The sequence below is a fragment of the Capra hircus genome, chromosome 28 (genome assembly GCF_001704415.2).
Source record: "Capra hircus breed San Clemente chromosome 28, ASM170441v1, whole genome shotgun sequence".
Taxonomy (NCBI): Eukaryota; Metazoa; Chordata; class Mammalia; order Artiodactyla; family Bovidae; genus Capra; species Capra hircus.
In genome coordinates this window covers 22,786,604-22,801,452 of record NC_030835.1, presented here as the reverse complement: position 1 = coordinate 22,801,452, position 14,849 = coordinate 22,786,604, and the positions used below count along the sequence as shown (strand labels likewise).

Here is a 14,849-nt window from a genome sequence, read left to right as displayed (position 1 = left end):
ACTCGCAATTCGGTAGAGGATGCTGTATCTTGGGCAGTGATTGCCCCTTGCCTTCCGGCTCTGACTGTCGCCCGTCTGCCTCTCTGCCTCCAGTGGGGGGGGGGGGGGGGGGTGGGTGGATCCGTAGCTGGCTAGCTCTCCTCTTGTATTCGCTCAGTCCTTCTTTCTGTGAGTGGGCCTAGCAGTGCTTTAGGTTAGAGCTTTTCATGGGAAAATTCTCTCTCTCTCTCTCTTTATTTTTCTCTCTCTGGCTATCCCATAGTTTGGGTTATTATCTCATGTTAGCTCCTTCAGATTATCCTCACACATTCAGCACAGTCCTTACCCTAAGCAACATAGCCGGCATCTACTTGTCAGCCCCCACTTGCTGGTGGTGGACTGAGCCTCTGGGCTACTTCTCATGGGATTTGTGGTTAGGCACATTATCAGTGTTTTGTTGTTTTTTTTCCCCCGCTCCCAGTTATGTTGCTCTCTGAGATTCCAAAACTCCCCACAGACCTACTGGTGAGAGGGTGTTTGGAAACTTTTCCTGGTTCCTCCTTCACAACTCCCTCCCTGGGATGGGTCTCCATCTCTAACTCTTTTGTCTCTCTTTTTATCTTTTATATTTTGTCCTACCGCCTTTTGAAGACAATGGGCTGCTTTTCTGGGTGCCTGGTGTCCTCCACCAGCGTTCAGAAGTTGTTTTGTGGAATTTGCTTGGCGTTCAAATGATCTTTCAATGAATTTGTGGGGGAGAAAGTGGTCTCCCCATCCTATTCCTCCACCATCTTCAATGCTATGATTTTAGAAGGCACTAGTCTGCTCTATTACAAAGAATGTCTAGTACAGAGTAACTTAAAATGAATGAAGTCAAAGTTCCCATCCCTTTAGATTTCAAACACAATGATATAGTTTGGTACAGTATTACAGTATTTGAATAATAACATAATAGAATTACAGGCCTGTTAATATTTTGTCATTGTTGTTAAAGAAAGAAAGAAAAAAAAAAGAAACCACTGAATGGTCCTTTTTTCTACTTTTCACAAGATTTCATAGATACCTATATGTTTATTTTGCCACTATCTTGGTTATAGAATCACATTCACATCATAAACTCCAAGGCACATCATTTCTGGATGAGACTTAGATTTAAAGTGGTGTCATAATATCTCATTTAATAAAACTACAGGGCATAAAGCATTCTTTTATGCTTATTTTTCAACTTTTCTAAGCCATCTGAAAGAAACGGGTTTGGAAACAAGCTGATGAAAGGCAGTGCTCTAGTTTGGGTGACATGGGGGGAAGCATTTCCATTGTCCCAATACAGATAGTGACCAACCATGTTGGTAAAATTAATTGCCCTTCTCTGGGTCCTTTCACCCCCTTGTTGATGCTATTCACCTCCTCCCCTCACCACTCCCACTTCCCTTAGCTCACAGATTCCAAAGCCTTTTTTTGTGTGTGCTGAGAAATCTGTCACTATGAGAATCTAACCATGAGGCAGAATCTGTCTCCATAACAGCTCAGAGGCAGTACTTGCCCTTCTCTTCCTTGCTGATCACCGATGTGTTGACATTTTATTTAAATTCTGCTCATATGATGTATCTGCTCAGGAAGTTGATTCAGGGACAGTGAAGCAAAAGCAGGCATTAGCTCTGGATTTATTCCAGTGGTGGAAGTATCTAGAATATGGTGGCAAATGAAAGTACCATTTGTGGGGTCCAGTGTCATCATGGGGTGATGCCAACAATGGCATTAGATGTTCACTGAGGTCTGGAATGGCAGCTCAAACAAAGCTTCCTTGGGAATGGCCAACTGGTTCCTATATGCAGCATCCCTTGCAATCTGTCTGTTTCCATATTCTCTAGCCTTCCTGTGCTTGTGCGTTTGTTTATAGTTAGATTCTGTGGTTTGCAGTCTAGAACTGAAACTGAGGCTTCATTCCTAAACCTCTTAAATGTAAGTTATTTTACTTCCTATCTATTCCTGACACATAAAGGCCCATAAAATAAATCTGAGTTCATTTTTTTTTTATAGAGTATGTGAAAATAGGATCAGAAAGAAAGGTGTGATCTAATTCTCTTACTAGATAATGTCTTATTTGCCTGGAGAACATGCATCTGTAGCTGATAATAGGAGTTCTAGGGTTTAAGAAGATACAAGAGTTTTACAATATCTTTGCATGGTGAATATCCACACAGCACGTCCAGATTCTTCACTTCCTCTCCAACAACGCCTTCTCTTTAACTCATGCCAATTAATTTCCTCTATTTATAATATATCCTGCATTTAGCATCAGCTTCACAGCTTCCTATTTTACATTTTCCAGATTTGGGAATGCGTCAGCCCCTTTTAATGATTTTCAGAAATCTACCTTTAAGTTTTCTACATCATTTCCTTCCTTGACAATAAAATTTCTTCCAATGTGTCAGAATGTATTATTTTTATTAATAAGGATGTTACTAATAGTGACACTTTAGATTATGCCATGTACCTTTCTTAGTATCTAACTGTATCAAAAAGGTCAAACTAGCCTTTGCATTACCCAGTACACATAGGAGATTTCCGTTTTTATGGCACTTTTTTTTCTTACAAGTTTGTATTTCCAATAACTTAAAGTGGCAAGATAAGGAAGTACCCTCAGCCTCTTCCACTAGACCTGAGTTCTATATAAAGTCAAGTTTCTTTGGACAGAAAACAGCTTTTTCATTCAGAAGCTCTAGAAGCTGCTTTCTTCAATTCACAATCTTAGTTCAAAATCCTGCAGCAACAGAAGCACTTGTAAGACCAGGGGATCTCACTCTTCTTTAAAGAAGTTAAACTGTAGTTTAACTTCTGATGTTGGCATCACCAACAAGAAGACACTGGTTACCAAGATTGTCCAAGTGATCTGTGGACAGAAGTGACTTATTAATGTTCTCTGACTGTGTTAAAGGGTGTCAGATTGGAGCTGAAGTCAAAAGTAAGAAAGTACATAATTCAGAGACCTGTCTCAGACTGCTACTGTGGGAAGCACTTTGCCAGCAAATGTTTCTGAATTCACGGGCCCAGCGGCTACCCTTTACAGGGATTTGCTGGAACTATTAGTGAAGTTAGGTTCAGTGGGATCTTTCAACAGATGCAGTTCAAGGATGGTTCTGGTAAGTAATTGAGTACACAAAAGTCACGATCCCTTGTTCAAAAGCTTGCTGCTGCTGCTGCTGCTGCTGCTGCTAAGTCACTTCAGTCATGTTTGACTCTGTGTGATCCCATAGACAGAAGCCCACCAGGCTCCCCCATCCCTGGGATTCTCCAGGCAAGAACACTGGAGTGGGTTGCCATTTCCTTCTCCAATGCATTAAAGTGAAAATAGAAAGTGAAGTCTCTCAGCCATGTCCGACTCTTAGCGAGTCCATGAACTGCAGCCCACCAGGTTCCTCTGTCCATGGGATTCTCCAGGCAAGAGTACTGGAGTGGGGTGCCATCGCCTTCTCTCAAAAGCTTGCTAAAGAACCTTTTAAGAATCTGACCCCAAGTTCTCTGAAAATACCTAATATATGACTCTGGACAGTAACCAATCACTTCCCTGATCTTTTCTCTGCTCCAGCCTTTGACAAAGTCCACTGCTTTTGAGTTTTGCTTTTCCCCAGAAATTGAGATAACGCGTTCCCTTGCTTAACTGTAGTAGAATGTATCATAGTATATCATCTTGTAGTGAATTTTAAATTTCAAATTGGGAGAAGAACTTGGGTGCTTTTATATTTCCAATAGGGAAATATAAAAATAAATACTGTGGTACCTGTCTTTAAGGATGTTACAATCTAGTGGGAGCAACTTGTATGTAAATGGCTGATTATGATACAAGGCAACGTGAAATAAGCAGTAACTAGAGGACAGGCTCATCCATGGTAACACAGATAATGGAGCAATTAATTCTAACTGAAAGGGAACGAGAAGCTCCTGTGCAAAGGTGGTGGCATTTGAGAAAGTTACACAGAATAATTATAAGTTTTGAGGGGCGACAGAGGAGAAAAAAGTGTTTCATTGCTAGAACAGAAATGGCATAAGCATATAGGTTCAATTCAAGAGTTTTTTGTTCTGTTTTGTTTTAATCTACCACCTGCAAGACACTATATAGTAGGCTCTGGGAGAGACGCACAGAGAAATGACACAAGTTTTCTTTTCTCCTATCCTTTAACTTCTGTTTAGAGAGAAAAGTCATTTCTGTAGGAATATATTTGAAGAATTCATAACATATGGCTGACTGGAACAATGTAACTGAGTTGGAAGTCCGTTAAAAATCTATAGCACCTGAGATCAAGACAGCACTTTTTTCAGAGGAAATAAAGAAAGATTTCTAGGGGACATGGAGGTATGAGCTGTTTCTTAAAAGGAGGATAAAATTTAACATGACAAATAAGGGATACGGATATTCAAAATGACAGGTATGGCATGAACAAGATCTAAAGGCAGAAATAATCCTGGCATGCCCATGTGATTGTGCAAGCACCAATCTAAAGTACAAGGTGATTTTGGCCCAATCTAGGAAGATAAAAAAATAGAAATTCATGTTTAGGTAAATTCATTGTCTGAAAAATTCAGGCAGACAAATTAAGTGAGCAAAGCAGTCTGACAACATGATGAAAGATAGTAAAGAATACTATAGCTCAGTTTCAACCAAAAGAAAGACACCACTAGGCTCTAGCCAGTATCTAGAGCCATTATCATTCCTGTAGTAAACTCTGCTCTAATGTTGCCAGACCCTCCCATTTGTTACAATGTGTCATTAAATTGGAAATATATATATATATATATATAAATTAGAAATATATATATTCATAAATAATTTTATAAATAAATTTTAGAAATTATAAATAAATATATAATATACACATAAATTGGAAATACAAACATAGTGGTGGTGGTGGTGGTGGTGGTGGTGGTATTGGTGGTTTAATCACTAAGTTGTATCGAACTTTTGAGACCCCAGGGACTGTAGCCTTCCAGGATCCTCTGTCCTTGGGATTTCCCAGGCAAGAATACTGGAATGGGTAGCCATTTCCTTCTCCAGGGACTCTTCTGACCCAGGAATTGTTCCTGCATCTCTTGCACTGGCAGGTGGTCTCCTGTGTTCTAGGTAGATTCTCTACCAACGGGGCTACCATGGAGGACATATACATACATGAAGTGAAGTGAAGTGAAGACGCTCAGTCGTGTCCGACCCCATAGACTGTAACCTATCAGGCTCCTCCGTCTATGGGATTTTCCAGGCAAGAGTGCTGGAGTGGATTGCCATTTTATATATGTGTGTGTGTGCGTGAGTGTATGAATTAGAATATACATAATAGAATATATATATATATATATATAAACTAGAAAACAAAATTTTGTTGGTCAAAACCTACTTAGACATGTAAGAATTCCCTGCGTCACATCTAGTATGTGACCCATTGCTTTTTAAACTCTGCCCAACTATAGAGGGTAAAGACTGCTGGAACTAAAACTTTTGCATTATATTTGATGGCCATTTAAGGCTACAGAACATAGATGCAACATAAGGAAAGTAGCATGTTTTAACTAGGCACCAACAATGCAGGTTATTTGTATATGAAAACTATTAAAGGAAAGGGAATTGATAAGAATTACTGACTGCTATTAAAGTTTTTTAAATGTTTTTCTAGATAAATTCATTTTAGAAGTCTATCTGTTGTTTAAACTGGTAACAAGAAAAGTTTACAACAAAAATTTGGAAATATTTATTGGCTTTGACTTCTTTTCAACTGTCTCATTTGCCTTTAAGAAGAAAAACTGCAGCTATAAGACTCTTCTCCATTCTAATAGGGAAAGGATTCAAGTTGGGCCTGAAGCAGTACTTGATAAGCGACTCTTTATTTGCCAGCACTATGAGGTGCCAATGTCGGATGCCACCATGAGGTCTTGGTCAGGTTCATTTGTGTGCCTGTTGTGTCTGAGTCCATGAGCCTGGCTGACTTTGAAACGAAGTGGGGTTTGAGTGTTTGCAAGAGATGCTTTGGGTCTAGTCAGTTTTTGAATTGATAGTTCATAAGTCACTCACAAAAATCTTATGTTAATACACTGTTGGTTTAGGTTTTCCCCAACCTAGTGTGAAAGAATTAAAATTGATGTTAAAAACGTAACTTCTAAGCTTTCACACTGCAATACAGAAGGCTTGTTATTTAACAAAAAAGCTCATACTTTCTCTCCCCTCTCAGGAATTCCTGACAGGTAGAGGAGCTTAGTAACAGGGCAGAATTGGGTAGAATAAAATATTTCTCTTGGAGATTACAATATTCCACCTCTGAATGAAATGCAGCCTCCAGATGTTGCCTATGTTTCACTGAAAACCAACTGCTAGATTTTATGAACAATGCAAATTCCTAAAATGTAACAGGGCTTTCTAATGCTGAGAAAACATTTAGAAGGGCATCAAATCTTGAAAATGTGCTAATGAGCTACAAAATCTGATTAAAGCAAAGGTACAATGTTCCAAAAACATGTTTTGTGATTTAGATAAGTATGGCTTAGGTTTCATCATAGATGTGAGCACTTTAAAGGCAGAGTGTGCAAAGATAAGAAAGTCTCAGTAATAAAAACAATTCACAATAGCTCCTTATTAAGTTATTTTCAGTAGAAAGTGTTAAGATCTGAGAACTGTATAAAAAGGGAAAGAAAGGAAAAGCAGGCTACATATACAGACCATTTACTCACTAAAAGATGAACTATTAAGGCTTCATAACATAAAACATGGCATTTCAAATTATTTAATTTGATGATTATTTATAAATAATAAGCCCAAGTTGTGAGCAGATGTGAACAAAGATGAACATCTTCTGTTACTTAATTGTGGAGGATAGAATAGTTGGAAGTATTCTTCATAGACAATATCCCTCTGGGATAGAAAATCCTCACATATTTCAGCTTTAGTTAAGATCAAACTGATCTAATTAGCATTTTCATCTAATTTATTGCTCAGAATTCCCTTTAGTGAGGCATGCTTTTGATAAATTTTAAGGAATGCTGTTTTCAGAAAAGTTTGAAACTAGACATATAAAACCAAAATGAGAAGCTTTTTAAGATAAGCCAAAATTATCTTAAAAATTAAAATGACAAAATTGGAAAGTCATAAACTATATTGTTATGTTAATAAGAAGATATGACTTACACAGAATAACTCAGGATTATTCTATATTTATCGTATTTGGGGCACAGGGCATAATTTACCTGGAGAATTTCAATTAAAGTTACACACAACTAATTAGAGAAAAAAGGATTTCTCACTCTTTTGACTGAATGATAATGCTGCCATGTTGGTTAGTTATCTTGTAAGGTCCTTATAAATCATAGAGGTAATGAAAAAAATATAATTAAATGTGTGAATAACTTTGTTTCATTTTTATCTTCTGATTTCAGATGATAAAAATTGACTATGAGTGAGTGTTCCCACAACACATTTCACACTCTGGAGACTAGAATTTCACTTCCACTTCTTTGCATATGCAGATATGGACTCTATACTATGGAGAATGAAACTATAAATTTAGTACCTCAGACAGGCATTGTGAATATACGAATGTGTTCACAACACATTATCAATATGGTTACAAAACAGAAGCAAGATGTAGACACAATCTTGGTAGACTTTATCTAATTAATTTCCTATATGGCATTTTTCACTTGACTGAAAAGGGAACCACTGATACATTCTTCTTTTTACTTACAATTCTATTCCCAGAAGGTAGGAAAAAAATCATATAATGCTGTACTTGATTTTGACCAATAAGAATGAACCAGTTAAATTTAATTTTAGGGAAGAGATGCTCAACTACTCTAACACAATTATATCCTTAAGCACACCTCGTTGATAAAGCAATTACCGTGTACCCTATTTTTGACACCAGGGACTTTTGAGGAATTAGTATTAGAAATATCATTATCAAGGGTTGCAAATACACCTCCTTCCTCTTTCCTTAGTATATCTTAAGCGTTTCATTGCTTTAGAAATATTTTCGAAGACATAATGAGAAAACTATCCATCCAGATTCATTAATGATTTCTATATCAACATGCTAGAAAAATAGCAACACTAATCATCAGTTTCCTACAGGCTTTACTAAGCTTACCTTGTGGTACAGTTCTTCAGAACTATCCCTAGTGAAGGTTAAGAAAAGCTTATGTTTGTTAAATATTATCAAGGAGCAGCTTCCTCTTTTCCCAAATCACCCATCTTCATTTCTTCTACTGCTTTCACAAAATAAGTATGTACATCCAAATTTAATACATCCTATATCTAACATGAACAAAATTCTCTAGGGAGAATCAATGATTTAAGTAAAGAATTTCAAATATTTTAGGAATCATGGGTCCATGATCACCTCATGCTATGAAGTAATTAATAAAAAAAAATTCAACCTGAGGTTTTCACAGATCCTAAGGGAGTTTTTGAAAGTAAAACTACTGCCATCATGACATAAAAATAGTTGGTTGTCTTCATTCAAATTGCACCCATTGTTTCTGAATTCATACGAATTCAAATGCTTCTTTGAAGTTTCTGTAAGTTTCTTAACGTTGTTAAAATAAGAATGCCATTTAACGTGTGCTTCAGAAACTAAGCATTTACTTGCTGATTTCAGAAAATATTAACTTGGGTGCCACAATCAAAACAAAAATCTTGGATTCATATTTCTTAAGTAATCAAACATTATGTGAAAGAACAAAATGGTATTTTGCAGAGAATGGGAAATAAGGCAGAAAGCATTTCTCTGGAGACATAGGACAAGTTTGCTCTGCTTAAGCAAAGTAAACAAAAACCTGGGGCACCAATCATACAGCTAAAAGAGGGCTTGGAAACTATAACATGCTTATCACATCTGCCAAATTATATCTCCTAATAGCTCTAACATTAATAAACATTCATATATGGCTAAAGTCTGTGAGTAATTTATAGAATGCATATATTTATAAAAAGTTATTTTTCTCTGATGAATATATTTACTCCCCAGAGATAAATTTAAAGTCATATGACCATAGGATTTAAGCACCTATCAGATAACAGCAATCTATTTCAAAGCAAAGTGCACAGACTCAGATTTTATTTCCATATGTAAGAATATTTGGTAGCTATGTAGATGCAAATATTAGGAAAAGAGCCACTGTTATTAAGGACAGAGACTTACCACTGCTTGTCAGAAAGTTCACATTTCTCATCACACCTTCTGTGTAAGCCCCTGGCTCGTAACTGTCCATTTCACCTGTGACAATGTGAGCAACTCTTGCTGCCCGTCCTCTGATAGCACCTGCAGCTCGGTCTAGATTATCAGCATCCTGGTCTCTCAAGGCTATGATACATTTGTTGACATCTTCTAAGATATGGCTCTCTGTAAGTAAACAGATCAAATTAGTTTAGTGGGTTTGTTTCTTTTTTTTTTTATTCACACAAATCTAGCATATTGTGTGTGCGTGCGTGCCATGTCACTTCAATTTTGTCCAACTCTGTGTGACCCTATGGACTGTAGCTTGCCAGGCTCTTTTGTCCATGGGATTCTCCAGGCAAGAATATTAGGGCATTGCCATGCCCTCCTCCAGGGGATCTTCCCAACCCAGGACCTGAACCCATGTCTCTTAAGTCTCCTGCACTGACAGGAGCGCTCCTTCCCACTAGCGCCAATACTGTAATTTTGTTAATTTCTGGTTGCACACAGGGACACACTGGGAATGAAGAGCACTGACAACTAAGAAGAAAAACTACAGACAATTCTGCTTATACCTTTTTAAAATAGCACAACTTGTAAATTCAAAACTTTGCATTTTTATCAGCAATTCTTATAGATTGCAACTGATTTTAGATTCTGATTCCAATAGATTAGATTTTAGATTTGAATGGTTTATACTTGGAAATTAAGGGAAAATTCTATATTAAAGCAAAATAAAATGTATAATGACGGAACACAATTCTAATAAAAGCAATACTATATAGATTATGAAACTATACTAAATATAGAGAAAGATAAAACTACAGCATTCCATTCAACTAATGTTCATTGATGTGAGCTATTTAATACAACTATAGAAATCTTATAAATTAGGAAATGATGAAAACTGTGAGATATATAAATTTTATATTGTAAAGCAGCACCCTCACTACAACTGTGAAAAGACTCATATATAAAGAGTGCTTTACAAAGATTGATTGACTTGAAGAAAATGAATCCCAGAGAAACTTGCTCACTCTAAAGAGTAGCTCCAGACCTCTTTCTCTCCTTCCTTCTTTGCATGATTAGTGCATGAAGAAAGCAGGGAGTTATTAGTATAGTATAACAATGTGGTTTTCTTTTTCCCATAAAATGATTAATGCTCCCAGACAAAACTAATGAGTGGAGCTGAGTAAATATGTGGAATATCAACAAGCACAGGCAATGATATTTCCAAGAAATTTAAAGGATATTAAAAGAATGGTTTCTGTCTTTATTAAATGAATCCCCCCCCAAAATATTTTAAGCCTCTATTACTTCAAAACATGCACAGAAAACAACTACAACAAAAAAGGCCTCAGTAATTTCCAGAACATATTGTTAACTTTCTCACTTTCTCTCTCTCCTCTCTGGACTTGTCGATTTTCTGCAGATAGGCTACACAAAACAGGCATTCATAAAGCTATTTCTTTGCAGAGTCACACCTTTCTCTTATTGTGCGAAGCATAAAATCCAAGCTATCAAAGAATATGGTCCCCAGTGAACTTCTAAGACTTGATGCCTACTATTCCTCTGCATGCCTCTTATGCTTCAGTTATATTTATTTTATAATTTTCCAAACCTGCCATAATTTTTCAAGCCTCTGTGCCCAGTGAGCATACTAGAACCTTGACCAAGACTGCTCTTTTGGGTTTCTAGACCCAATTTCACTTGGGTCTGTATATGTGTTTGTGTGCATAGGCTTTTCCAACTAGCAACTCTGTACACCAATGGGGTGATCTGGAAGTTAATTCAATTCCAACACTATCTACCTGGAGATGTGTTCTCCCAGGTGGCTCAGACAGTAAAGAATCTGTCTGCAAAGCAGGAGGCCCGGGTTCAATCCCTAGGTCCAGAAGATGCCCTGGAGAAGGGAATGACAATCCACTTCAATATTCTTGCCTGGAGAATTCCATGGACAGAGGAGCCTGGCATATAGGAGTGCTAGAGCCCTTGGAGTCACAGAGTTCGACATGACTGAGCAACTAACACAGACACACACACACACACACACACACACACACACAGACAGACACACACACACACACACATATCTGGAGATAACATCAGATTCCACAGATTAAGGGTTTAGTCTCACAAGACTACCACTTTCCACCCCTACTACAGACACCAATCATAAGCCAAGATTTTTACCTGTGCTTCTGAGTAACTGCTACAAACTAAAGGTTCCCATGATCCCCTCCTCAGACTTTAGACACCCATCCAAGTTGAGGTTGTTACATGTATTTCTGACCAACTGGCTATAAATCAGAGGTTCCCACAACCTCCTTTTCAGGCATGACTAATTTACTAGAGTAGCTCAAAAAACTCAGAGAAACATTTTACTGACTAGATGTAACTTTTATAACTCAGGAATGGCTAGATGGAAGAGAAGCAGAGAGTAAGGATAGAGAAAGACAGAGAGTTTCCATGCCCTCTCCAGGCACGTCACTTTCCTCAAATTTCCAAGGGTTCACCAACCGGGAAGCTCTCTAAACCCCATCATTTGGGGATTTTATGGAGGCTCTATTTCATAGGCTCAATTGATTAAATCATTAGCCATTGGAAATCAATTCAGGCTCCAGCCCTTTTACCCTTCCCAGAACTAAAGAGGAGGAACTGAAACCCTCTAATCACACAGTTGGTTGCCCTGTCATTCAGCCTCCATCCTTGGGGGGTTCCTCAAAGTAACTTCATTAACATAACTAAAGACACCTTTATTGCTCTTGTCACTTGTGCATTCCAAGGGTTTTAGGAGCTTTGTGTCAGAAAAAGGAAAATACCAAATCAGTCAGCTCAGTCTCTCCATCCTGTCCAACTCTTTGTGACCCCATGGACTATAGTATGCCAGGTCTCCCTGTCCATCACCAACTCCTGGAGTTTACTCAAACTCATATACATTGAGTTAGCGATGCCATCCAACCATCTAATCCTCTGTCATTCCCTTCTCCTCTTGCCTTCAATCTTTCCTGGAATCGGGGTCTTTTCCAGTGAGTTGGTTCTTCACATCAGGTGGCCAAAATACTGGAGTTTCAGATTCAGCATCAGTCCTTCCAATGAATATTAGGATTGATTTCCTTTAGAATGGACTGGTTGGACCTTCTTCCTGTCCAAAGGACTCTGAAGAGTCTTCATGAACACCACAGTTCAAAAACATTGATTCTTTGGCGCTCAGGTTTTTATACAGTCCAACTCCCACATCCATACTTGACTACCGGTAAAACCATAGCTTTGACTAAATGGTCTTTTGTTGGCAAAGTAATGTCTCTGCTTTTTAATAAGCTGTCTAGGTTGGTCATAACTTTTCTTAAAGGAGTGAGGTCTTTTAATCTCATGGCTGCAATCACCATCTGCAGTGATTTTGGAGCCCCCCAAAATAAAGTCTGTCACAGTTTCCACTGCTTCCCCATCTATTTGCCATGAATGATGGGACCAGATGCCATGATCTTAGTTTTCTGAATATTGAGTTTTAAGCCAACATTTTCACACTCTTCTTTTACTTTCATCAAGAGGCTATTTAGTTCTTCACTTTCTGCCATAAGGGTGGTGTCATATACATATCTGAGGTTATTGATATTTCTCCCAGAAATCTTGATTTCAGCTTGTGTTTCATCCAGCCCAACATTTTGCATGATGTACTCTTCATATAAGTTAAATAACCAGGGTGACAATATACAGCCTTGAGGTACTTATTTCCTGATTTGACCAGTCTGTTATTCCATGTCCAGTTCTAACTGTTACTTCCTGGACTGCATACAGATTTCTAGGAGTAAGGTAGATCGTCTTGTATTCCCATCTCTTGGAGAATTTTCCACCAAATGTTGTGTTCTACACAGTCAAAGGCTTTGGCATAGTCAGTAAAGCAGAAGTAGATGTTTTTCTGGAACTAACTTTCTTTTATGATGATCCAAAGGATTTTGGCAATTTGATCTCTGATTCCTCTGCCTTTATTCAATCCAGCTTGAACATCTGGAAATCCACAGTTCACGTACTATTGAAGCCTGACTTGGAGAATTTTGAGACTTACTTTGCTAGCATGTGAGATGCGTCCAATTGTGCAGTAGTTTGAGCATCATTGGCATTGCCTTTCTTTGGGATTGGAATGAAAACTGACCTTTTCCAGTCCTGTGGCCACTGCTGAGTTTTCCAGATTTGCTGGCATATTGAGTGCAGCACTTTAACAGCATCGTCTTTTAGGATTTGAAATAGCTCAACTGGAATTCCATCACTTCCACTAGCCTAGTTCCTGGTGATGCTTCCTAAGGCAGATTTGACTTCACATTCCAGGATGTCTGTCTCTAGGTGAGTGATCACACCATCATGATTATCTGGGTCATGAAGATCTTTTTTTGTATAGTTCTTCTGTGTATTTTTTCCACCTGTTCCTAACAATTTCTGCTCCTTAGGTCCATATAATTTCTGTCCTTTATTTGCCCATCTCTGCAGGAAAACTTTCCTTGTTATCTCTAAATCTTGAAGAGATCTCTAGTCTTTCCCATTCTATTGTTTTCCTCTATTTCTTTGCACTGATCACTGAGGAAGGCTTTCTTATTTCTTCTTGCTATTCTTTGGAACTCTGCATTTAAATGGTTATATCTTTCCTTTTCTCCTTTGCCTTTTGCTTCTCTTCTTTTCATAGTTGTTTACAAAGCTTCCTCAGAAAACCATTTGCTGTCTTGCATTTCTTTTTCTTAGGGATGGTCTTGATCACTACCTACTGTACAATGTCATGAACCTTAGTCATTAGTTCTTCAGGCACTCTATCAGACCTAATCCCTTGAATCTATTTGTCACTTCCACTGCATAGTCATAAGGGATTTGATTTAGGTCATACCTGAATGGTCTACTAGTTTTCCCTACTTTCCTCAATTTAAGTTTGAATTTGCCAATAAGGAGTTCATGATCTGAGCCACAGTCAGCTCCTGGTCTTTTTTTGCTCACTGTATAAAACTTCTCCATCTTTGGCTGCAAAGAATACGATCATCTGATTTCGGTATTGACCATCTGGTGATGTCCTTGTGTAGAGTCTTCTCTTGTGTTATTGGAAGAGGGTATTTGTTATGACCTGTGCCTTCTTTTGGCACAACTCTATTAGCCTTTGCCCTGCTTCATTCTGTACTCCAAGGAGAAATTTGCCCGTTACTCCAGGTATTTCTCGACTTCCTACTTTTGTATTCTAGTCCCCTATAATGAAAATGACATCTTTTTTGGGTGTTAGTTCTAAAAGGTCTTGTAGGTCTTCATAGAATGATTCAACTTCAGCTTTTTCAGCATTATTGGTCAGGACATAGGCTTGGATTACTGTGATACTGAATGGTTTACATCAGAAACAAACAGAGGTCATTCTGTCATTTTTGAGATTGCATCCAATTACTGCATTTTGGAATATTGTTAACTATGATGGCTACTCCATTTCTACTAAGGGATTCTGTCCACAGTACTAGATATAAGGATCATGTGAGTTAAATTCCCCCATTCCAGTCTATTTTAGTTTGCTGATTCATAACATGTCAATGTTCACTCTTGACCATTTCCAATTTGCCTTGATTCATGGACCTAATGTTCCAGGTTCCTATGCAATATTTCCTTTTACAGCATTGGACTTTGCTTCCATCACCAGTCACATCCACAACTGGCTGT

The 14,849-nt window shown here is 37.9% G+C and overlaps 1 protein-coding gene across 2 annotated transcripts in view; it reads right to left on the bottom strand.

The window, feature by feature from the left end:
- Nucleotides 1-14,849, bottom strand: part of CTNNA3 (catenin alpha 3) — a 1,853,842-nt gene that overhangs the window by 487,132 nt on the left and 1,351,861 nt on the right. For both annotated transcript variants that reach the window (XM_018042551.1, XM_018042552.1), the window contains exon 12: nucleotides 9,156-9,356. In XM_018042551.1, the coding sequence (XP_017898040.1) occupies nucleotides 9,156-9,356 (201 nt within the window). The remainder of the gene's footprint in view (nucleotides 1-9,155; nucleotides 9,357-14,849) is intronic.